Consider the following 24,930-nt stretch of genomic DNA (forward strand, 5'->3'; position numbering starts at 1 on the left):
TTCATCAGGGTAGCATTTTATCCATCTTGGATCTCTATCCCGTGCTGGTTCCCAAGCCGAATGGAAAGTGGAGAACATGCGTGGATTTCACAGACCTCAATAAAGCTTGCCCAAAGGATTGTATCCCACTCCCAAGTATCGACCAGCTGGTCCATGCCACCTCGGGGCATGAGATCGTATCATTCATGGATGCATACTCTGGATACATTCAGATCAGTATGCACCCACCTAATGAGGATCACACTAGCTTTCAGACCGATAAAGGGCTTTACTGTTACAAAGTAATGCCCTTCGATTTGAAAAACACTGGTGCGACTTACCAGCGACTAGTCAATCACATGTTCAAAGAGCTGATCAGTGTAAAGATGGAGGTATATGTTGATGACATGCTGGTTAAGTCAAAGAAGGCAGAAGAGTACATCAGGGACCAGCAAGAGTGCTTCAACATCTTAAACAAATATCAGATGAAGATGAATCCCTTTAAGTGTTCCTTTGGGGTTGGATCAGGGAAATTTTTGGGATTTATAATGAACTCACGAGGTATCAAAGCTAATCCCAAAAAGATCAAGGCCCTGATCGAGATGAAGTCGCCAATAAAAAGAAAAGATGTTCAAAGTTTAACTAGGAGGGTTGTCGCTTCGAGTAGATTTATCTCCAAATCAAAGGACAAATACATTCCATTTTTCAATCTACTTATAGGCAATAAGAAATTTGAGTGGACGAAAGAGTGTGAGCAGGCTTTCCAGGCTCTAAAATCTCATATGTCGCAACCACTGATTTTGTCCAAGCTGGTCGAGAAAGAAACTTTGTTCATCTATTTGGCAGTTACCGAGTATGCTGCTAGTGCTGTCCTGATCAGAGAGGAGGAACATGTGGGAAAAGTTGTGTATTATATAAGCAAGAGGCTAATAGGAGCAGAATTTCGATATCCGCCCATTGAGAAATTAGCCCATTGCTTGATCTTAGCCTCCAAAAAGCCGTGACCATACTTCCAAGCTCACCCCATTGTAGTACTCATCGACCATCAACTACGGCAAGTCCTGCAGAAACCAGAATTCGTCGGTCGATTATTGAAATGGGCAGTTGAACTGGGACAATTCGATATTTCTTACTTGCCATGAGCAGCTGTGAAGGGATAGGCTCAAGCAGACTTTGTCGCAGAACTCACTGGGATCCAGGATTCCAAACCGATAGAAGAGCCTGAACTCCAAAGCCAAATTCCTTCATGGAAGTTGTTTGTAGATGGCTCTTCCAACTAGCACAATGCTGGAGCAGGTGTGATTTTAGTCACGCTTGAAGGACATCGATTCCACTGTGCAATCATATTCGACTTCACAACGTCTAATAATGAAGCCGATGTTAGGAGTGTGTCCTAAAAGCATGTAAAGACATTTGTGTTTTCTGCGAATAAATAAATACAATGGTTTATTATTATTGTTATATTTAGATTGTTAAATTATTGTTTGAATAATTTTGTAAATATCAGAAAAATTCCATATTCATTATTGAGGATGTGATCTTGTAACGAGAGAATTAAGATCACATGAATGAATAAAAATAGTCAACAACAACAAATTAAAGTTATGGAATTCTTTAATTGGAGTTGTAAGTACGGTTTACTGAGTATCATAATGATACAAATAATCTAGATTCAGATTATTGATGTGGAAAGACATCTTGGCAAAGGTGCTTTATATAATATGATTATATATGACATGGAGCGATATGAATTAAAGTCTTTATCCAAAAAACATTTAACAATAAAGACTTGTAATTCATATCATAACTGATGATCATTTATAGATCAACCTAAATCCTGAGTGTTCATGAACTCCTGTTCATGTTTATTAAATATTTTGATTCATTCGTTAAGGTCTCTTCAAAGAATGAGGCTAATGAATTTTGTTTTGGAGATTTAATATCATGGATGGCTGGGAACATGTATCAACAATACGGAATCTAATCTTTCCTAACGGATCGTATATTAGTTCCCTTAAGGGTTAATTCTGGAACTGAATGATTTTGAGCTCAAATCTATAATTAGATTATAGATTAATTATTCACTAGTGAATTAATGGTACTTAAGGAATAAGAAGTAAATTAGAAAGGTAAAATGGTAATTCTTCCATTCTAATTTATGAACTAATTAATTAGAGGGTTGAACTATTGTAAGATGGTTATATCAATTGACGACTTAAGAAAAGATTTCTGTAAAAGTATATCTATAACATAAAGAGTGCAATTCTGAATTTATAGTGGAATAATATCAGAATAAATAAATTAACTATTATAATTAAAGAGTTTAATTATTTAGTTTATTTATTGGAGCTTAATGTTATAGGTCCCTGGTCCCCAAAATGGCTCAAACAAACACTGACAAAGGTAAACACAAAAATGGGCAAAAAGGACTTATGTGATAAGTAAAATATTTTTCTATGTATCAAACATAATTATTGTTTAATTATGTGTAATTAATTAATTATTTGATTTAACAAAAATATAATTAATTTTGAATTAATTTAATTTTTGGGATTTAAATAATAATAAAAATTGGGAAAAATCACATGCCATCACTGGCATGTGGTACACGTGTGGCACAGTGCACAGTCACTGTGCTACACGCATAAGAGACTGTGATCAGTTTCTAGGTTCCACAATTTTAGTTATTTAAATATTAAATAAATAATGAGATATTGTAATTTGATTAAAATATTATTATTTAAACAAAAATCTGATAACTGATTAGTTATTTTCAAATTGTTTAAAATAACTAAGATTTTATTTTAATATATTGGATATATTAAATATAGGATATCAGTTTTACAGAACGTAACTTTTCAGGGATAGAAAAATATCTAGAAATCTCTCTCAGAGAAAGAGAACAGTGACACAAACAAAAGTCACTATTCTTCACAAAACCTAGGTCCAAACTTTATCAAATCTCATGTGTTGAGAACATCTGATAAATAGTTTTTTGCCTATTGTTTGTATAGCGAGCCCACACTCGTTCTTTGTATGCTGAGAACATTTTGGAAGATCTTGGTGTGAGATCTCAAGGATTTAGCCATACAAAAAGATAGCAGCAAGGAAGGACTTGAGGAAATTTTTCTATTCTTGTCTTTGATTCAATATATATATATATATATGCATGTGAAGAAGTAGATCTAGAAATATTTTGGGATTAAACTGACAATTTGATTGTTGTTCCGCTGTGTATAATCTCTGATTTGATCAATAAAAACCAACAGCTGAATACGAAGCTTTACTCGCAGGATTAAGATTAGCCAAGGATATGAACATAAAATCACTCGAAATCTATAGTGACTCCCAGTTAGTGGTTAATCAAATTACTGGAGAATATCAAGCCTGGGGTCTAAAGATGGTTGCTTATTTGAACAAGGCAAAGGACTTATTGGCACAGTTTGAAAAATATGCTCTCCAACAAGTACCTCGCGACCAAAATTCAAACGTTGATGCTTTGGCCAAGTTAGCAAGTGCGAAGAATGCTGACACCTTAAATATAGTGCCTATTGAACGTTTGTCCGCACCAATCATCCAAGCAGAAGAGTCCTCCCTTGTAATTCAAGCAATAGATACATGGATGACACCTTTCTTTGAATACTTAGAGCATGGAGTACCGCCAACGGACAGAAACAAAGCAAGAGCCCTCTAGAGGCAATCGGCTCGGTTCATCCTAGTCGACGGAGTTTTATACAAAAGGGTGTACTCAATGCCACTCCTGAGGTGTGTTTCAAGGGAAAAGGCCAAAGAATTAATGTGAGAAGACCATGAAGGTTTTTGCGGAGTTCATGCTGGGGGGCAGAGTTTATCGAAAAAGACAACTGAAGCGCATCTCGCATCTCTCTCTTTTTAGGAAAGGGGGTCTCCTAAGGCAAGGATACTTCTGGCCAACGATGAATGAAGACTCTGTGGATTTTGTTCGAAAGTGCGACAAGTGCCAAAGATTCTACAAGATACCGTGAGCAGCCCTTAATGAGCTAAAACAGATGCAAAGCCCGTGGCCATTCGCAGTATGGGGGATAGATTTGATCGGGTCTTTGCCCATGGGAAAAGGCAATGTCAAGTATGCTGTAGTTGCTGTTGACTACTTCACAAAGTGGGCTGAAGCTGAGCCGCTTGCAACAATAATGACCAAGAAGGTTCTGGACTTTGTGGTAAAACATCGTGTGTCGTTATGGGTTACCAAGAAAGATTGTCTTCAGATAATGGCACACATTTTGACAGCGATCTGTTCACAGATTTTTGTGAAAGGCACGGGATTATTAAGAGTTTTTCTTCAGTAGCTCATCCATAGGCAAACAAATAGGTTGAAGTTGTCAACAAGACACTGAAAGATACCCTGAAGAAAAGGCTTGAAGAAGCAAAGGGGGCAGGGCCAGAGCAGTTACTTGAAGTCCTTTGGTCATACAGAACATCCCATCGAACAACAATAGGCCATACTCCATTTTCTTTGGCTTATGGATATGAAACCATGTTGCCTATTGAATTGAATCCACCATTGCATCAAAGGTTGGCATACGATCAAAGTGTTAATAGTCAGTTATTGATGGAATCTCTGGATTTGGTCGATGAAAGGCGCGAGAAAGCTCAACTCTGAGTAGCAGCTTATCAGCAAAAGTTCGCTCGATATTTCAACTCTAAAGTATGCGAAAGAAAATTTAATGTGGCAGATTTGGTACTTAGAAGAGTTTTTCTTAACACCCGCAATCAAGTTGCTGGAGTGCTTGGACCTAACTGGGAAGGTCCGTACCAAATCGAAGAAGTCCTTCAACCAGGCACCTATAAACATGCTCACTTAAATGGAGATCTCGTTCCTCACTATTGGAATGGAGAACACCTGCGCAAGTATTATCAATAAACAATTATTTTTAAAGAATCGGCTTGTATTAATTTTACTTTTTACAAGTTTATGAACAAGGGTTAGTCAGTCATATGACTAATCTCTTATAAGTGTAAGATCAAATCTCTGATCACTCGTACAGACACGATTGTCCATTTATTACGAGAAATAAAAGGAACTGTGCGCAACCAGTTATTCTTGCCAATTATTGTATTTATTACAAGTATTTTCTCATTACGTGTGTTGTTTTGCTATATTTTTATAAGTATTTATCACGAGCAGTAATGTTCGAATAGGTTTTGTTCAAGGCAAGTGACCGAGGACCTTAAGCTCCTCAATCACTTGGGGGGCATATAAGGTACTAAGTAAGCAAAGCATATAAACAAGTATACGTAAACACATGAGAAAAATAAGGGAAAGCACACTACGGTACTTAGAATATTTTTCAAAATTTTGTTTAAATTTTGTAAATCAAAACAAAGTGCTATGCTAAGTTCGGTCATGCGAACAAGATGTTATAATAAATTGCAAATATTATAATATCAAAAGAAAATTATTTTACACTACGAAAAGTTGCTGCTCGGATGTAATTGTTAATTAAAAGGAAAAGCTGCCCGCGCAGCAAAAAATTGTCTTGACATCACGAACCGTGGTTCGTGTGTCCTATGTTACAAAATAAAATAGTTAAAATTATGGAGCAGCCGGAGGATCTTGTTGGATCTGCTGGTCGATGGAGGCCCCAACTTCCTCGTTGACGCTGTCAATACCCATCGCCAAAGAGATTTTGGGGGATGCCTGAGCTTTCTCCTCCTCTTCAAGGTGAGCAACGCACCTGGTCAGCTTAAACTGTTTCATACGCTCTGGTAAATAGTAAAATTTTGCCTCGCAGTTGTGTTTCAAAAACATATAAAAATAGTTAAATGTTGCTCCCCTGAACCTCTCCAAGTCACTGGCGATTTAACTCGCTCCTCCAACTCAGTAGTTTCTTTCCTGCTGATAACCAACTCGTCTTCGAGTTTGGAGGCCTCTTTGTAGTTCAGCAATGAAGACTCCTTGTACCTCTCTTTAGACTCCGTGACTTTGACCAGAGTCTCCTTATGTTGTTTTAGCTCCTCGCCTAACTTGGCAATCTTCTCCTCAGAATCTCTTAGTTGTTCGGAAATTTTCTCCTCAGTTGCCTTGAGCTGCTCGGTGTGTTTGGCCTCGGCTGCTTTGAGCTGCTCACCAAGTTTCTCCTCAAACTCTTTGGCATATTCAGCAGCCATTGCCTCTGAGTGGTGCCAATCAGTACTCATGGTTAGAACTCCCTGCGATCAGAAAAAAGATAAAGTTGTTAGTGGAAATAAAAGGACAAGGTGAACAAATAAAGCACAGTAAAAATGTCAACTTACGCTGAGTACTTCGTTCAGCGCACGGCTGAAGATCTAGTCGACTTTCAGGGAGCCAGTGTTGCTGATGGCTTCCCGGCTGCGCCGGTGCCTTGATAGCTTCTTCATCTTATTGTTGGTCGAGTTGAAAGCTATGTTCATGAGGGCCTCTCCTTGAGTATCTCTTGTTTGATCAGGAAGAGTCTGGTCAGCGGGAGCTGGGGGAGGAGTCTGGTCGATGGGTGTTGGTGGAGAATTTTGGTCGACGGGAGCTGGAGGAGGTGTTGTTTCCTTGGAAGGAACAGGTACAGGAGGATCCTCGGTCCGAGTCCTTTTCCTTGAGGGATTACTGCTGTTTTCCTTAGGATGCTGCCTGTTCTCCTTCTTTCTGCTCGCAGGAGCTATAGTTTTGGGCTGGATGTACAGATCAAATGGGTCTTCGGCAGACATGACTGCAGGATAGAAACAAACAATCAGTCAATATTAATTGAGGCACTTAATAAAGCAAGGAGATAAGAGTAAAGAAAATTATAAGTAATACCCGAGCATTATTATTGGTCGAGACATTATCTATTGTACTATTACTACACTTACTCTCTACCTAGAAGAAGTTTGAATTAAAACTAGTCGCGTATTTAAAGTTGCCGTCCCTGTCAAATAAATGACAGGGAATGGGCAAATTGTCTAAAAGTGAGAAGTCGGTACCTTTCTCATCCGAGGACTCAACTATGGGCTCGGGGTGTTCAGGAAGCTTTTGCTTGCCCTTCCCATGTTGAGCAGGGGCAGCAGCTGCTCACGGGGTGTTGGAAGGTTCCCTGATGGTCACTCCTGTAGCCCGCCTCCTTGGGGGCTGGGACACATCCTGGTGCTGCTCGGGGATCTCTCCCCCAGTAGCACTTTCCGCTGTTGATTCCCTCACATCCTGGTGAGGTGCAAGAAGATTGACCAGCCTTAGGTTGTTCTCCGTGACCAGCTCTTTGACACTCTTCACAATGTTTGTCATGCTGGCCAGGGTTGCTGCCCTTATCTCCATTTCTGGAGTAAGGTCTGGTCGATACCATGGACCTGAATAACACCGAAGTTCTAAAGAATGTATAGAAAACCTGAAAGAAACCAAGCGACTAGTGAATAAAATATTTACCTCCTTGAGTGAAGGACAAGTTATTAGCGACCAGATCTGTTGTAAGAAAGTACTCCTGGAAGTACTTCCCTACATTGGTCTTGTGGGTGATGTTGCTCAGGAAGGTGCGAGCGGACTCCTTGTGGTAGAAGTGAAAGAACCCGTGTTGTTGTGGTTGGGGTTAGACTTGAGAACGAACAGGTAATTGATCTCGTGTGGTGTTGGTACGGGATACTTCTTGTGGTTATAGAGGATATAGAGTGCAGAAAGTACTCTATATCCGTTTGGGGTGATTTGAAAAGGGGTGACCTCGAAATAATTGGCCACCCCCTGGAAGAATGGATGCAGAGGCAAGGTTGCCCCTACCTCAATATGATACCTCAAACAGGCGCTGAAGGTGCCCCCAAGCACATTGGTCCGCTGGTCGGGTGAAGGCTTAATGAGAGTTATCCCAGGAAGGCCATACTTCCTGAGATAGTTGTTTACTATCCTAGCTGAAATGATGCTAGGAGGCGCTACATACCCATTTGACCTCTGGCCTAAGGCCATCACGAGGTCGGGCTTTAGTTTGGATTTCAGGTGGGGAAATGTTTACATGTTGAGGGTTGGTAGAAGGAGTCTCAGTGCGAGGGGCAGGCTGATTAGCAGAAGGGTTGGTTGTTTTCTTCTTTCTTTGAGCAATGGACTTTACGCAACCCATATTTGTTGGGCTGGTCAGAGGTCTTTTTGTTGAGTTGTGTTGGGAAAAAGGAACTTCTGAAAATGGAAATGATGGCTGTTCTTGATCTTCGAACAATAGAGCGAGCAAATCATCGTCAATCGGCCTCTCACCTCCCCACGGGTCGTGCATGAAAATCTACGAGCAGAAAAGGGGAGATGAGAATCTATGACCAACAGACAGAAGAAGTGGAAACATTGGGATAACGTTGCTCGTGTATAAAAATTAAGCTTACGACCAACAACATTCTAACGTAAACACTGCAAGCATGCGAACAGTTTGGAAAAAGAGATTAAAAATCAGAAGTGAAAAGTTTTTTCAGGGAAACTTTTCGACTCTGAGAAAGGGCGGGAAAAACCCAGATTTTTCCGAGTGCCTAAAAATCAAAATTTTACTTCGATTTTGTGCCCTAAATAAGTAATCCTACTTTCCAAGTCAATTCCTAAGCCTCATTTAGTGTTTTTTCCTATCCTATCATGCTACTACCTATGAGCCCAATTACCCCAAATCAATTTTTCTCAAGAACATTCGAAAACTCAGATACCAAAATACTAGAAAACTCAAGAGATAATTATTGCATGGCACATCAGAGACAAAGAAGCTCAGGAAACTTACTTGGATAGAAGATAAAAATGAAATCATAGGCGTTGATGTGTGGGATGGACGGATACACCTTGGATCACACTACAACAAAACCCATTTCCATAACACAAAAATTTAACACTTTTAAAAAAGTATTATAATATATATAAGTGTATATGTATATAGGTGGGACTTAATTGCAATTTGGTGCCTAATTTTCCCCAGCCCCCCAAAATTTTTCACACGGTCCAATTGACCAAAAAAAAAAAGAAAAAAACCCACCAATCGATCCCCGATTCCCCTCTCTCTCTCTTGTTTCTCTGTGTTTACCCCCTCTCTCTCTCTTCGTTTACCCTCTCTTTCTCTCTTCGTTTCTCGACCAATCTGCCCAGGAGGAGGAAGATTAAGCTTGCCCGCCACTTATACAATCTGCCCAGGAGGAGGAGGACGACGCTGTGTGTGTCTTCATCACCTCGACGCATGGAGGAAGCAAGATCTGGTATGTTTCCTCTTCGATTTTTTTTTCTTATTTGTTGTTGTTGTTGATTGGTTCATGGTAGTCCCTGGCTTCCCACCTCACCGTTCTCCCTCTTTCTCACAGGTTAATTAACTATATATATCAATCTCATGTTTTCTTGTCCGTGGAGTTCTGATAATATGGAGGTCAGAGAGACCTTTATTTTTTTTGTATATTAGTAGTTTACAATTCAAAATCATATAAATAAATATGTATATATATGTATAGTGGAACTAGTAAAGTTATGATTCTGTGACTTTTGTTTTGATTTTTTTACTTTGTTTTGTTTACTGGCATTATTTTGTAGTTGGAACTTGGGTAAGAAAATCTGAAAATGAAAATGGTTTTCTTTTATGAATGTGATTATAGGGTTTCTAACAGATTGGAAGTCATTCACTTTGTGGAGATTTTAAAAAGTTGATGTGCATAAGTTTGGTAACGCTTTAACATGCAATTTGCTTCTTGGTATATATGTTATATCACTTTGTCGAACCATTGCTAAATTTTGAAGTATTGTATTGACTATTGTAGAGTTATTTTGTTGAAAATTTATGTATTTTTGTGACTATGATGCCCAATTAGTTGTTGTGTTGCATTTGAGTTGTGTAAGGTTTATTCTGCCATATATAGCTTGTATTTCCCTAAGATATTGCAAAAGTTCAACTTAAAAGCTCTGATAGTTATGATTTCATTTTTGTTGTTTCAAATATGTGATCATACTTTTCTATAGGGATTTGATTTTGGAGCTCAAAATGTAGAGGGCTTCTATAATCACAATCAGCACAGCTACTACAGAGTTTTAAATAATCGCAATCTTTTATCTTGAATGATGTTTATCATATTGTTTTGAATATGTATATATATATATATAATCGCAATCTTTCTACTACTTGTGAGGTGTGAATTTTTGCTTAAATACGAGGATGAGATACTACCAGAATGTGATATGGAAATTTTATTTCCATCACCTATAGTTAGCATTTTCTTACCATCATATTCTGATTTTTTAGACAAATTACCCACATTCAAGGTTGTATGATTGCTTTCTCCACTATCCATAAACCATGCATCATTGTCGATTACTTTTGATGATGTCGTAAAAGCCGAGTGATTTCCTTTGTGTTGATTTTGGGCTCCATTTGTTTCATTCCCAATATAGGATTCATCAAACCTATTGTAATATGCTACAGCAGAGTGTCCAAACTTTCCACAGATCTGACAAGTGGGTCTTAAACCACCAAACCTTCCTCTTCCTCTAGCACGATTTCCTCCACCTTTGTTTCCTCCATTGTTGTCATATCTGTTGCTATTTTGTTGCTTACCATAACTCTGACCTCCGCCCATAGCTGGGATATTTTGTGGCTATGTTTGTTGTTGGACTTGGTGGTGGTGCTACAACTTTTTTTGCTGCATTTATGGCTTGTAGTCGCTCGAGTTTTCTATCAAAACTCAGCAAAATGTCTTGTTATTCCTGTCAGGAAGTGCTAAATCTAGCTTCAACTTGAACAACTATAGTTAGATAATCATTTGATGTTTTGAAGTTTTCACTTACATTATCTTGTGTATAGTTTTCCTTGTATTGAATTTCTTCTGCTAGAGCAACCTAACGAGCAGCTGTTTCTAAATGCTAATACAGTATTTGTCTAAGAGTTTTTAGCTGTTGAAATACAGCTATCACCCAATACCAGTTGTGTTCTCTCAGGCAAAGGGATCACGTATATGGGATCCTGAAGGCAAACGGTATCTAGACTTTCTCTCTGCTTATTCTGCAGTTAATCAGGTAGAAAATGTTGTGAAATTGTGTTGTCATGTATATATTTGTTACTTGATGACTGAATTTGTTTCTATCTGAGCCACTGCTGCAACTTTTTATCTATTCATATTTCAATGCTCTTTCTTTTTTTCTTTTCAATGATTTTCCATTTTCCAACTTGCTTATTACTGTGACGATTGCTCTTTTGAAAGAAACTCTAGTGACCGAGCTCTTAAGGTTTCCAAGTGAAGCATTCAAAGCAATTTTTTATTTTTATTTTACATATTCTTAAAAATGTATGTTCCTAACGAATTTTCAAGTACGTATATTAATACCTTCTTACTTTGTTTTTTGTTTTGCAAGATGCACTTATATTATATGCAAGGTTACAGCTAAATTTTACTAGAGATGTTGCTGATAGTAGTCTTCTGGTAGAACAACTTCTCAATATAGTTTGTAAGGAACTAGATCAGAGCTTCTTATCTAGTTGCAGTGTACCCTGGTTAGTGTTTTGTTTTTCTCCCTTTTTTCTCTCAGTTTATACTGTTGATTTTGGTGCTGATACTAATAATATTGAATCTATACCTATATGAATCTTCAATAATAAGGAGTTTAAGGCATTCTTCTCATCCTCCACTCTTCTTTGTGATTGGTATTTGTGGCTGTAATCTAAGATTTTTATGGGAAGGTGTTTCTGTTTTTGTTTTTGTCTTTCACTACGTTTTAGAAGGAGCATTTTTGCTACTGCCTAGGTTGTAATACAGATGATGACTGTCATCTTTTTATTTATACAACTTGCTTTATCAATAGAAAAATAATATTAAATCTATACTTATTCAGGGCTGAGGCAACTAAAGATGATAGATTTGGAGCTTTAAGTAGGTCACAGTATGGTCTTGTTGACCTTGCAGCTGCTTTATTCTATCAGGTAGTTATTTCTATTCATGTTATAAAAGTTGTGATTTATGTCAGATTTCCTGAGATAAAGATTCAGGTAAGATGTATCTAATGTGATTTTGCTTCTTAGGCTTGTGTTAACAGAGATAAGCCATCATCATCTGAGAAGCGGGTGAAGAGAGAGCATGCTGATGCACGTTTAAGAGAAGAGCTCAAAAAAGGAAAGTGGCTATGGTAAATCATAAACTGATTGATTTGGCAATATCAAGTTTCCTTTTTTGTAATTGTTATTACTTTTTATAAAGAAAATGCAACAATTCTCCCCTTCCTTAATTTAGGAGTCTAATAGTTTATGAGTTGTGTGATGTGAACATTGTAAAATATATTAAGGGAAACTAAATATATAAATAACCACCCTGGTTACCGGTTTTAGATGAGTTGTAACAAATTTTTGTTAACTTTGGATTAGGAGGTTAGGCTTCTTAGTGTGACGCAGGACGCTTTGGTTAGAACAGTTATCATTGTCTTGTCTATATTGATGCTCATCTACTGAAACGAGGCTCTACTCTTTATAGGTTTAGAAGTATTTTTGCTTCATATGTTCAGAGTGGACTGAAGGAATTAATGTATTAGCAGGGTTTTTGATGTGTGGAAAAGGTAGAAAGAAGTTCATGAAAAACTTGGTAATGTACGGATGTAAGTAGGGGATGGAGTAACATTTCTGGACATACTAGTCTGGAGATTTAAAAAAAAAAATAGAGTTCAGCAGCTAGACTATGTGAGGAAAGTGGTGATTTAAAAAAAATAATTGGTTAGTATCAAGGATGAAAAAATCGATATTATCGGCAATATTTTTGTCGAAATATCTGAATTTTCCAAGGTTCTGATATTTTTCTGAGTGTAAAACTTTATCTGTCAAAATATAGCAGAAATATTGTGGAAACATTGATGAAATGTCAGAAATATCAATTTAATTTTGAAAAATATCAAATAAAACAAAATTAAGACATCAATACCATTACATGATAATAATGTAGTTACATGTCATATAAAGCTTGATACAAGCAACAGAGGTTGTATGTATAATGTGTTAAATCAACTTCCTTCATGTTGATCCAGGGGGATTCCCGAGACATTTTGCTTCTTAGAAAAGGCCTCCTGAAAGCAGTTTTGGGTCATCTTGAGTGGTAGGTCTGTTTCTTGTTTTGTTATGCCCGGGATGGTTTTGAAGGGGTTGAGACACACACACAATATATTTTTTTTTATATACATAACTAGAGAAATATATGACAAGCAGTCCTTTCCAAAAGAAAATAAAAATACTATTATAAGTCTCTTAAATCCAGCAATGTAAAGATTAGATGAAACATTGAGTTCAATTAATAAAGAAATTGAAAAAGCTCAATTTCTGTCCAAAGCTATCTTCAAAGACATTTTTTTGATGCCAGCTTATCATACTGTTAAGTACCTGGCACAGGGCTAGATTTGTGTCCCAAATTGTGCGCATCTCCTGGTGTCAGCCTGACTCAAAATTCTGGTCTATTTTCTTTTACTATGAGAAAAGTATTGTTCGGATCACTATAGTTTTGAGTACATTCTAATTGTTTTTTTAATGTATTATATATTATTTATTTGGAAATTATTGATGATGTGTGATTATGTGGATGTGATATTTGATGCGATCCTGGCCTTCCAGATTTGTTTAACAATGCGGAACAACCGATGAAATTAAAGCTTTAGCACAACATTTGTCATTATGAAGTGTTGGCGTTGCTTGGGGCTAATTATTTGCTGAGTGTTGTTAATGATAATGGTAGATTGCTAGGGAATGTTCTAGTTTTGGCTGTTTAATTGGGGCTTTTTTTCCAAAAGATTCTTTGAAGTTTTGGATTGGTTTTATGGGTGAATGATATTGAGGGAATGCTTTTCTTTATTTATAGTTTGTGATTGTTTCTTTGGAGGACTTTCGGTTCTCCTCTTCCTTTATGATTTTGTCTCATAATTAATTGCATTTTTTCTTCTTTAAAATGGGTAAACAAGAAAAGTGGAACATTGAACAACTCTTCTATCAATTTAAAAAAAGAATGGTATTAATACTCTTAACATTCATTGGTTTTGTAAAACTACTCTCCCTTTTTCTTCCCTGTAGCTTATGTTTGGTATTGGGGAAAAAAAATTACTGGATCCAAAATAATTATTTTTTCTTTTCTTTCCACTTTTTTACTTTATTTCTTTTCTCTTTTCTTCTCTACCAAACCTAGTACTAAAGAATAAATTTAAGAAGTTTTTGTAAATTTTTAAACTTCAAGGTGAATTGCATAATTTAATCAAAACAGGAACAAATGTTATCATCTTTCTTAATTAATTATTATTTTTGTTGATGAAAATGAAAACTTCATCAATTGCTTTAACGAAAAATTGTTCAAATGAGGTTAGAAATTCCTAAAGAGTAGATACAAATCTTACACAAAGATGATCTATAATGATTAACCAAGTCAATTACAGAGGTAGAACACCAAAAAGCTAACACCTATGAAGATAAACCAATAAAATTTCCCACAAACATATACAACCCACCATGGAAGAAGAGCTTTAACAAATCTAAATGTAAAGAAAAGACCATAATCAAAACTATGACAAAAGCTAGTGATTAAACATCACACATAAATAATTACAAAAAAACACTGCATACATATCAAAGGTCAAAGCTCCCCCAAAACAGCAAATAACTGCAAAAACAATACTTACACCATCCTCCATTTGACCAAAACAAAATCCAATCGATCTTGTTGTTAATGTAATTTTTGTCATGCTTTGAATTTCACGTTTAAATTATATAATTTCCTAAAAATGAATAAATGTAAATTATATAATGTCCCTTCTTTCTCACGATTTGAAGCTTTTTCAATATTAAAAGATAGATTGTAAAATCATTCACATAATTGCCAAATCAATTCCACAGAATGGATAAGGGAAGCTTTGGGACAACCTTACAGTGAGGACACAGAAAGGTGAAGCCATCCGTACTGTTGAGATTAGCTTACTCTAATTTTTGAACATATTTTAACTTAGAGGTGGATTTAGTTTTAAGATGAAGTTGTTGTAATTTTTAAAATTTAAAGGTGAGTTACATAATCATCATTTCTAATGATTCATTTATTTTAAGAAACTAGATTAAATATGCATCGTCTGCTATTACTTACCTCAAGCAAATCACGAATGGTGAGCTTGACGGTTTCTTGCCCAGCTGTCTCCTTGTAGTTTTTCTCAAGAAACTCACGTAATGAGTTAGAGTTTCTTCCAGTCGCATTTGCTTTCCAGGCTGAAAATGTCCCAGAAGGATCTGTCTGATATAGTGCCGGTGCACCTGTGTATGGGTCAAAGCCAATAATCAAAGTTGAAATCCCAAACGGGCTAACACCACCACTTTGTGTATACTTCTGTTGAAGACCAGCAATGTAGCGAGTAATATACTCAACAGTTACTGGATCCTCAACCGTAAGTTGGTGGCTTTGACATTCAATTCTCACCTTATTTATCAAGACACGAGCATCAGCTTTGAGCCCAGCACAGGCCAATGCAATGTGATCATCCAAATTCACAATCTTCCTCACTGTTCTACACAAAAACAACCAATAAGAGAAGATAATCTTATGTTCATCAACATAAAATGATTCCAACACATGAGCATTGCCAACTCCCAGTTCTTATTTAACATAGACTCTAACTAGTTCAATCTCCATTTCTTATAAAACTACACAATCTAAAATAATCCAAATTTCAAGGCTCATGCCTGATGGGGTAAGGGATATAGCTAAATCTCTCTCTATTTCCTCTATCCCCAAAAACTAAACATAAATTCATACACCTGTTGGGCTTAATTGAGTATCAAAGTTCAGTAAGATTATGCAAAAAAGAGCCAATTCCAAGATCAAATCAAACCTAATGAATTTCAATTTCTAGCAAAAGTACATTTAAAAAAAACACTACATTTCCTTTCTTTCTTACTCCAAATAAAACCCCTAAAATCATAATTTCACAAAAACTAGATCAACCAAAACCCCCATAAAATGCAAACCGTTTCGGCCTCATCAAACTTTACAAACATCTAAACATAAAACCCTAGTTCAAGTTCAAAATCTCACTCCACTCAAATAAAAAAAACAAGAAAATACCAAAATAAAACTCAGTTTGGAAAGAGAAAGAGAACTTGGAGTCCTGAAGTTTAGCAGTGGACTTTTTTGTAAGCCCCATCGTGTGCTCAAATCCCACACATCGTCTCTATAATTGCAAGTAGAGAGAGAGAGAGATATCGTTCCATCGCTGAGACTGAGAAAGAACACAAAGGGAAGGCAAATAGTCCCTGCCCGAAGCCCATCGCTGAGACATAGAAGCCCCTGTACCCTTCCATTCATCCTTCGGCCTTGCGAGAGAGAGAGAGAGAGAGAGAGAGAGAGAGAGAGAAGGGATAGAGAGAGAGAGACCGAGTGAAGGGGAGAGGCGTGAGGCGTGAAGGTTAGGGTAGAGAGAACCCATTTCAGGAGAGCATTTTCTTTTGTTTTATGATTTTAGAGAATGAAAATGTGAGTTAATAGTGGGGGAAAAGTAAAGGCGGATGTTTTAACAAAAAAAATCATTTGGCGCCAGTATTAAATTTATTTACTTTTTTGGCTAATCAATAATAACGCTTTTAAAATTGTGTAAAATTTTACTGTAATATTTAGTCAAATTTGTTGTGGTGTCTGCCCGATACTTTTTCAACTGGCCCGACCGGAGAAGAAATTCTATCTCTTCTTTGAGGTGATTGCATTCATTCATGTCGTGACCATAATCTCCATGGAAACAACAAAACTTATTCATATCTCTCTTACTCATCTCTTTCCTGATGGGTGGAGGTTTTTTGTAGGGAACCTCTTCATGACTAGCAAGATATATTTCCGCCCGGCTGGCCGAGAGAGTGGTATAATTAGTGAACTGAGGCTCATACTTGGTTGGCTTTTAGTTTGAACTCGACTTAGCCTTCTTTTCTTCATGGTGGTCAGACCAGTTATTCCCATGTTTCTTTCCACCATTCTTAGGGGGGTCAGCTGATCTGCCCGGATTGTTTATGCCATTCTCCTCTTTCTCGATTGCATCATCCAATTTCATATACTTGTCTGCTTGGTCAAGAAATTGTTGAAGTGTTGAAATTGGATTTCTATGTATACTATCCCACAAAGGGCTCCGATAAGTGATTCCGGATGATATGGCAACCATCTTCCCCTCGTCTCCGACAGCAGTTGCACTATTGGCTTCTCTCATGAATCTTTGTATATAATTATTTAGAGATTCATCCTTCCCTTGTTTGATATTAGCCAAGTGGTTGGCATAAACTTGTGGAGTCCGAGCGGCACTGAATTGTTTACAAAACTCCTTCCTGAATGCTTCCCAAGAGGTAATGGAGTTTGGCTTAAACTTCCAATACCATTCCTGGGCAGTATCCGACAATGTAGTCGGGAAAACTCTACACCGATAATCGTCACTTATCCCAAGCAGTTCCATCTGGTCCTCAAATTTCCCAACATGTCTAATGGGATCTGCCTTTTCTGTATATACTGGCAGCACTAGTGCTTTATATTTTTCCGGCGGCTGAGCTGCTCTAATCCGGGCACAAAATGGGCTGCCACTCCGGTGGTCCATCGCATCCATCCCGGAAGGTCGTTTTGACAAACCTTACACTGCAGCCGTTAGCACGTCAAGCTGGGCTTGGATGGCTGGTGCAACTGATGAAGTTCCAAGGTCTTGACTGCCTGGTCGGGCATTACCATCTGGTGCACTGTTGTCAAGTATTTTTACTTGATTGGCAGGGCGGTTCAGATTTTATCCTTTAATCAGGACAGTCTTCCTCTTGTTGGTGATAACGTCCCTTAGATCCTTCCGGGAAGCATGCTCTCCTACCTGATCGAACACTGTACTTTTCGATTTTTTGGAGGGCTTACTATGCGGGACTTGCTCTCTCCCACTACGCTGCTAGCTGGGGTGCAGTGGAGGCTTTTCGGTACATCCCAGGTAGTCTTTTCCTCCTTGTGGGTTGTTGTCTTCTTTATCCTTTGACTGGTCGGTGTGATGACTATCAGCCTCATCATGACCATGCCCATCTTTGAACTGTGAAGTTATCTTATCTCAACGAGTCATGGTCTGATCCTGCCTGGGTGGAGTCTTTTTACTGTCCGATCGGTGACTCCCTGATCTAGAAGTTTCTGATCGATGGCTCCTGGAGGGGGTTCTAGAGTTCTCCCTCTGCGTCGAGGCAGTTCCGGATCAGACCCCATCATCTTCCCGACTAGGGGGGTTACTCCTGCTTCTGTCTGGTCCCCGAGAATTGGCTCTGTTAGTGGTCCTCCGACCATCATTATTATTTCTTGCTCCCTGGGTGGATGCTTGTGCTACAGCTTGAGCATTGGCTTGGGCCAATTGGATAGCCGCTTCTAGAGCAAGTGCTGCTTCACGATGTCTCCAGTCGACTTCCTTCTGTCGTTGTCTGATCTCTTCGCTTCTGGCCTCCATATCGCACCTTTGCTGCTTTAACACAGCTCTTGTTGGCCTGGCCATCTCTTCAACGAAAGACTCCGGCCAAGCATTGAATTGCATCATCTCCTCTTGGAAAGCACCTATTGCTTCCTGGAGTTGTTCAACTTCTGGAGTGGTCTCCTTGAGAAAGACCCTGGGCTCAGTCTCTGGGTTCTGCGGTCCAGGACCTTCTGATCTAGCAGACTCTTTTGACGTGCCTGACTTTTTGGATGCCACATTGGTATTCTTGGGTGCTATCTTGATATGATAGTCGTGTGTTTCTTCTCTTCAGACTCTCAATGGAAGCACCAAAATGTTGACCACGATTTTGGCCAACGACGAATAGACGTCAAAACTACAATAAACCTTCAAGAGAAAATACGACACTGATAATTTTATGGTGGTTCAGCCCAATTTATTGGTAATAGCCTAATCCACTTGGAGTTGTGATATATAGATCTACACTTAAGATTAGATGAACCTGTGTCAACTGAGTTTCTCAAGTGTGAGTAGAAAAATATAGAGTTTCTCTCTCTAAAGAATACAAGCTTTCTCTCTCTAAGCTCTCTTAGAAAATGCCCCAAGAATCCCCCAAGAAACAATCCCAAAGTTTCAAAACTAGAGAGTTTTTCTCAGTCTTAAAAGATCAGATCCCCCTAAATGATGCCATGAGCCATTTATTTATAGGCTCATGGATAGTACATCAGATATATCCATTTGATCGGGTCCTTTGTTCTCCCAACATACTTTAATTAACTAAAATATAAATAAATTCAAATTACAATAATATAGCTATTATTTCGGGATATCTGAGAGATTCCCGCGGCAGTTGCAAATGATTCGGGTTGAAGCCGTTACTAAAGCTTTTACTGAAGAGTTACTAGATGGTAACTTTTGAGATTCTGATCCGTGGACCGACCAAATCCGTCCCCGAAGTGACTGGTCGGCCAAGACAACTCACCGGTCGGCATAGGCAAAACACTCCTCTAGCACACCTCTAACATGACACATCTCTGGTCTAGCATGATACATTTATGGTCTTGCAAAACACTTTACTGGTCTAGCAAAAAAAATGACGAGTCTGCCAAAATACTCCACTGGTCGGCCAGAACATTTTACTGATCGGCCAGAGCATTTTACTGGTTTGCCAGAACATTTTGCTGGTCAGTCAAAAATCTTTACCGGTCGGACAAAAATTCTACCTGGTCGGTCAAATCACTTCCAAACTAGATAAATAATTTTCATGACCAGTAATATCACAACTCCGAAGATTATCTCAAACCTTTCCCTACTTGACCAATACATTTATTAACTATTAATATGCCATTTACTGACCATGCATTGCCACTTGTCACTTCTGATTGCCACGTCATCGAACTGAAATTTTGGGGATAATAACTATTTTGATATGTTAGTCTCCTTTGTTTTCCATGTCTTATATGGTAACAATGGGTTGATGTTCTCAAAGCATAATATGTAGTCATCAATTGAAAGAACATTTCTGACAGAATACTAGAGAATCTCGAATGCCATCCCCATCTCATAAGACTAAAAGCACAAAATATTTCATTTTAGTTTAAAGCCTAATCTATAGCTCTCACTAGATTTGAATCCATGGAATGATAATATACCAATTTGAAGACTTGCCTTTGTTTAGTCTGTTGTTATATAAATATATATATATATATATTTATATGAATAAGAAAAAAAAAATCTTACTGTGTGCGTAAGACTCTTGAAGAGGAAAAAAAAATTGGGTGTTGAAAAGAGCATTAATTTATAAGTAATTAATCAACTTTTGAAATTAATGGATGGTATGCAGGATTGTCTAGGTAGATGTTTAAAGAGGAATTGTTTGGGTTTGGAGACATATCATGCGCAAGAATTTGGCTTATGTTGTCAGCCTCTTCCCATTTGTAATTGTACGTGTACTCAAGAATCCCTATAAAAGGTGGGAAAATGGACTTTAAAAAAAGTTCACAACTTATGTTCACAAAATGATCAGTACAGACTTTTCTCTGATATTTTTTGGTAATTATCTTAAGCACAACTTTAGGAACATTCATATTTCACTGAGATTCCATACTCATAGGTTCAGACAAATTTTAGTTTGCAAAATCCTAGTGTTAACATTATCTAAAATTAATATTCAAGTGATGTACAAACTAAAAAGCTCATTGCCAAAAATTATCCGACCTCAGGGACGACATTAGTCCTCTCCCACTATTGATTTATATAAATATATATATATATATATATATGGGTACACTTTTAATGGTTACTACCCATGGATGATTACTTTAATATTAATCATTGGATTAAGATCAATGATCCATATTTATAGTTGTTAATTAATATTTCTAAAAATAAATTTTGATTTTTTCAAATTTTTGGAAGTATTACCTAATGAAAAACGTGTATCTATTATGAAAATATAATATTGTAAAATTTTTATTTTTCAAATGCATGTCAATTTCTAAATATAGTTAGTGTCTCTCATTGGTTGGAAACAACATTAATTATGACAAAAAAATAATAACTAAATTCGAAATTAATGTAGAATTTTTTTTTTTTACCTGTTGGTGACTTGCTATACTAAGTCATTATGTTGTCAAATCATCATAATTGTTAGTACCCATCTATGAGTAGTAACCATTGAGAAGTCTTCTATATATATATATATAGAATATGAAATTCATTATTCACTTGAAACATTTCACTTTATATGAGAGCAATCTAAAAGACTTCTTTTTTTTATTTTTTATTATTCTTTCACAAATTGTGTTCAAGGGATTAATGGTTTTAGGAATTCTATATCAATTGGTTTTTTAAGACTTTGTAGAGCTTGTCAGACAAAGGAAAAATTGGTTTAAGAGAATGAGCTTGTCAGTCGTCGTTCGTCTTCCCTGCCGTTCCAGCGCTGTTCGTCCCCGTTCCTGAAGTCGTTCGAGTCTTCGTCTCCGTTCAAGTCGTCTTCGCACCGGCTGTTCCACTCGGTGTTCATCGTCGGCCTAAGTTTGTCGCCCAAGCTGTCCGTCGCCCCATTGCTCTCCTCGGCATAGGTAAGAACTTCCTTAATTTTATTTCTGCAATCCCTACATATCTATTTCCTAAACTATAACCCTAACTCTCATTATTAATATCATATATTGGCTTTGATTCTTAATTATGATTTTCTTTTTTAATTCTTAATATTTTTTATGCAAAATATGTTTATGCTTAAATATATTGATATTATAACTTTTGTTTTATAACCATATATGCTTCTTATTCTAATATATTTTTCTAAGACCATTAACATATAAGTAGTTTCAGCCATGATTTTCTAGTCTAAAATCAATAAATGTCCGATTCTCTAAATCTAAAAAAAAGTGGAACTATATATTTGTAACTTTGATTTTTTAACAAGGAAAAAAAAGTCTAAATTAATGATCTCATTTTTTTTTCTTGTGTGGATTCAAACTAAAAAAAATGAGATTTAGAGGAGTTTGCTTTACTTAGTAATTATATTTGTTAAATTATCTTATATGTTTTAGGTTTGTGGGTCGAAGTATTTGAAGCATGGAAAAGTCAATTAATTTGTTTTGAGTATTGTTAATTGCACGAGGTACGTATGTTTGTCATTTTCTTCTTCATATTATTATACAAATATTAGAAGAGTTTGAATATTTTACATATTCATCCGTAGTGAAATAAATTATGATATTAATATTGTGTTTTGCGGTGAAAACAGAAGGTGGAAAACTTGTGTTTTAGTGAAGTAGGTTCTGGGAAATCTGTTTGTGTGTTGCAAAGATATATGGAAGAAACTTATTGTGTGTTGTTTGAATTGTCCGATTTGTTGTTCACGCATGATTATTTTACTATTATAGGAAATTGTTGTCTTATTTGATCTAGAATGATGTGTTATTTTCTTTTATTGAATTTGTGATGTGCTTCTTTAGTTGTATTGATTATATCCACAGATGGTTATGTTAGTAATATAGGGGAAACTCTGCCAAAATTTTAGTCCGATTTTTGACAAACCTCCGACAATTTTTTTTTCTATAGAATGGACAAAAGTTGGATAACAAAGGATATGCTTTCCAAAGAAGAAATTAAATTTACTGAAGAGGAACGAGTTGAATGGGTATCAAATCGCATCATAGATTCAAATCCGGGTCAAATTTGGTTACTGCTATACCATTTGAGGTAAGTTTTGTACTTTTGTCATTAAGTTATCGTGATTATATATTATTTCAATAACTTAAGTTTTGTGTTTGTCTTAGTGAGCATTGGAGGCTTGTAATAATTGATTATGATCATCAATCATGCTATTATTTGGATTCTCTTGGCAATTTCCCATCATACGAAATTAAATCCCTCGTAATAATCCAACCCATTAACTTTATACTCTTGAATTCATTTAAAAATTAACGGTATCTAAATGTTTATGTATTTATATTGCATAGTGTCTTTCAACGTTTGCGCACAAATAATGCGAAAACTAAGGAAGTTGTGTGGAGAAGTGTTAAGTGGTCATCTTAGTTCAATGTGGGTTTTATGTTATAATGATGATAAAAGACTTTGTCATGAATGAGGCTCCAACGAAATGGCTAACTAGTTAATATAATATTTATTATTAAATTTATAACATTATCTCAATATTGTTATAATGCAATAATTTTTGTTTTAGTGTGGCGGGAAGAACACTTACACAAAGGAAGAGATTAATGAAATACGTGAAGAATGAGCATAATATGTCATGGAGTTTTTAAATACTACATGAAAAGTATATTTATATTTTGGATAACTAATTAAAATATGCATGAGACTCATTATTTTGGAAAATTTGTTCAAATTTAGTCATATTATTGTAATTAATAGTGTTTTGGACATTTTGTATAAAACATGATTTTTTTTTTGGATAAATATGCATATAATATATATATATATACATATATATAATAATAATAATAACACCACAAGTCTTGTGATACAAAACACCATAGGTCGGTTATAGCTGACCTACCATATGTGTTGACCGCGTTTTTGGCCAACGACGTGAGAATGTCAAAAACGATAAAGCCTTCAAGAGAAATAAAACGACACAGACGGTTTTTGAACAAAAAGTAAATAACACAGCAATTTTTATAGTGGTTCAACCCCAATATGTTGGTAATAGCCTAATCCACTTAGAGTTGTGATTATAGATCTGTACTCAAGATCAGATGAACTGAGCCAACTGAGTTTCTTCAGTACAGATTGCAAGAATATAAGAATTCTTTCAGATACAAGCACTTTCTCTCTCTAGAAAACTCAGACCCAAAATTTCCCAAAAGTCTCCAAAGAAGAAGCCCCTCTCTCATCCCATAAGCCATATATTTATAGGCTTATGATCATACATCTGCTCTCCCCTAGAATCAGGATATTTTATTATATTTATTACATTTAAATTACAAAAATATTCAAAATATAACAGAACACCCAATTTGTGGGAAGAATGAGAGATTCCCGCGTGTGCCAAGACCGGTTCTTGTTGGAGCCGTTTCTGGGAATCTTGACTTAGTCCTCCTCTATCTAGTTGATCCATATCTCCTTCAAGCTGGTCGAACACACCTCTACTGGATAGTCATGCACTTAGCTGGTAGGATATATACTTGCTGGTAGGACCACATGCTGGTAGGACATGCAAGTGCTGGTAGGACATGTGCATGCTGGTAGGACATGCACTCCTCTCCTCTAACATGGCACTCTGGTCTAGCATGTCATGTCTCTCCTCTAACATGGCACTCTGGTCTAGCATGCCACTCTTGGGCAGTAATGTTGTGATTGGTCGGACAAGGTCATGCCTGGTCGGTCATGACACTTCGCAAGCCAGTCAAAATTTTATCACAACTCTGAGGAGTCAATGTATTTATTGACTATTTAATATATCTTTTACAGACCATGTAATTCCACTTGTCACCTCTATTGCCACGTCATCGATCTCCATTTTTTGGGGATAACAATATGTTACAACATAGGTCAGTTGTACAACTCACCTAAGGTGTGTTACACAAAATGCCAGTTGTTGGACTGACCTACCGTGTGTTACACCATAGATCGGTTATCGAACCGACCTACTGTGTGTTGCACCATAGGTCGGTTAGCTGCCAACCGACCTACCATGTTTTGACGTCATAAGTCACTGCATGGGAGGTCGGTTTTTAACCGTCCTTCCATTCATTTTTTTGTACTAGTGTTATTTTTTCTTTTTAGATTATTGCAAGAATGATGAGCATAATAATAGGCTAAATCTCATTGGAGGGTTAGAGATGATCTTATTTGCAAAATGAATTTATTGTTAATTTTTGATTCACTATCATTTAATTATTTTAATATTTGAGTAAGATAGGTTCTTTCTCCATCTTCTCCGTGTTACTATCTTTATCTAAATTTACTATATATATTTATAGAATTAGTCATGTTCTCTCTCCATATATATTTTTAATTAGTAAAAATATTATTGATATTTAATTTTATAATCAATCTATTATTACATTATTGTCTATAGGTATAGTGTCATTGTTAGGTCTTTCATAAGA

At 36.6% G+C, this 24,930-nt stretch overlaps 1 protein-coding gene across 1 annotated transcript; it reads right to left on the reverse strand.

Annotated features, from left to right (window-relative positions):
- Positions 1 to 14,517: 14,517 nt before the first annotated feature.
- On the reverse strand, positions 14,518 to 16,069 carry LOC133817820 (proteasome subunit alpha type-7-like). The gene is made up of 3 exons (XM_062250430.1): positions 15,991 to 16,069; positions 15,019 to 15,521; positions 14,518 to 14,544 (listed from the first exon to the last, which is right to left on the reverse strand). The coding sequence occupies exons 1-3, from the start codon at positions 16,067 to 16,069 to the stop codon at positions 14,518 to 14,520; spliced, it is 609 nt and encodes a 202-aa protein (XP_062106414.1).
- Positions 16,070 to 24,930: the final 8,861 nt, after the last annotated feature.

This window comes from Humulus lupulus, chromosome 1, assembly GCF_963169125.1.
Source record: "Humulus lupulus chromosome 1, drHumLupu1.1, whole genome shotgun sequence".
Classification (NCBI taxonomy): domain Eukaryota; kingdom Viridiplantae; phylum Streptophyta; class Magnoliopsida; order Rosales; family Cannabaceae; genus Humulus; species Humulus lupulus.

Bases quoted from the DNA above. Each gene is read 5' to 3' on its own strand.
- LOC133817820 (XM_062250430.1), bottom strand. From the start codon at position 16,069: ATGGGGCTTACAAAAAAGTCCACTGCTAAACTTCAGGACTCCAAGTTC. The intron at 15,522-15,990 runs GTATTTTCTTGT...ATGTTAAATAAG, and splicing joins CCAAACTGAGTTTTATTTTG to AACTGGGAGTTGGCAATGCT. The intron at 14,545-15,018 runs GTAAGTAATAGC...TTGTTTTTGCAG, and splicing joins CCATTCGTGATTTGCTTGAG to TTATTTGCTGTTTTGGGGGA.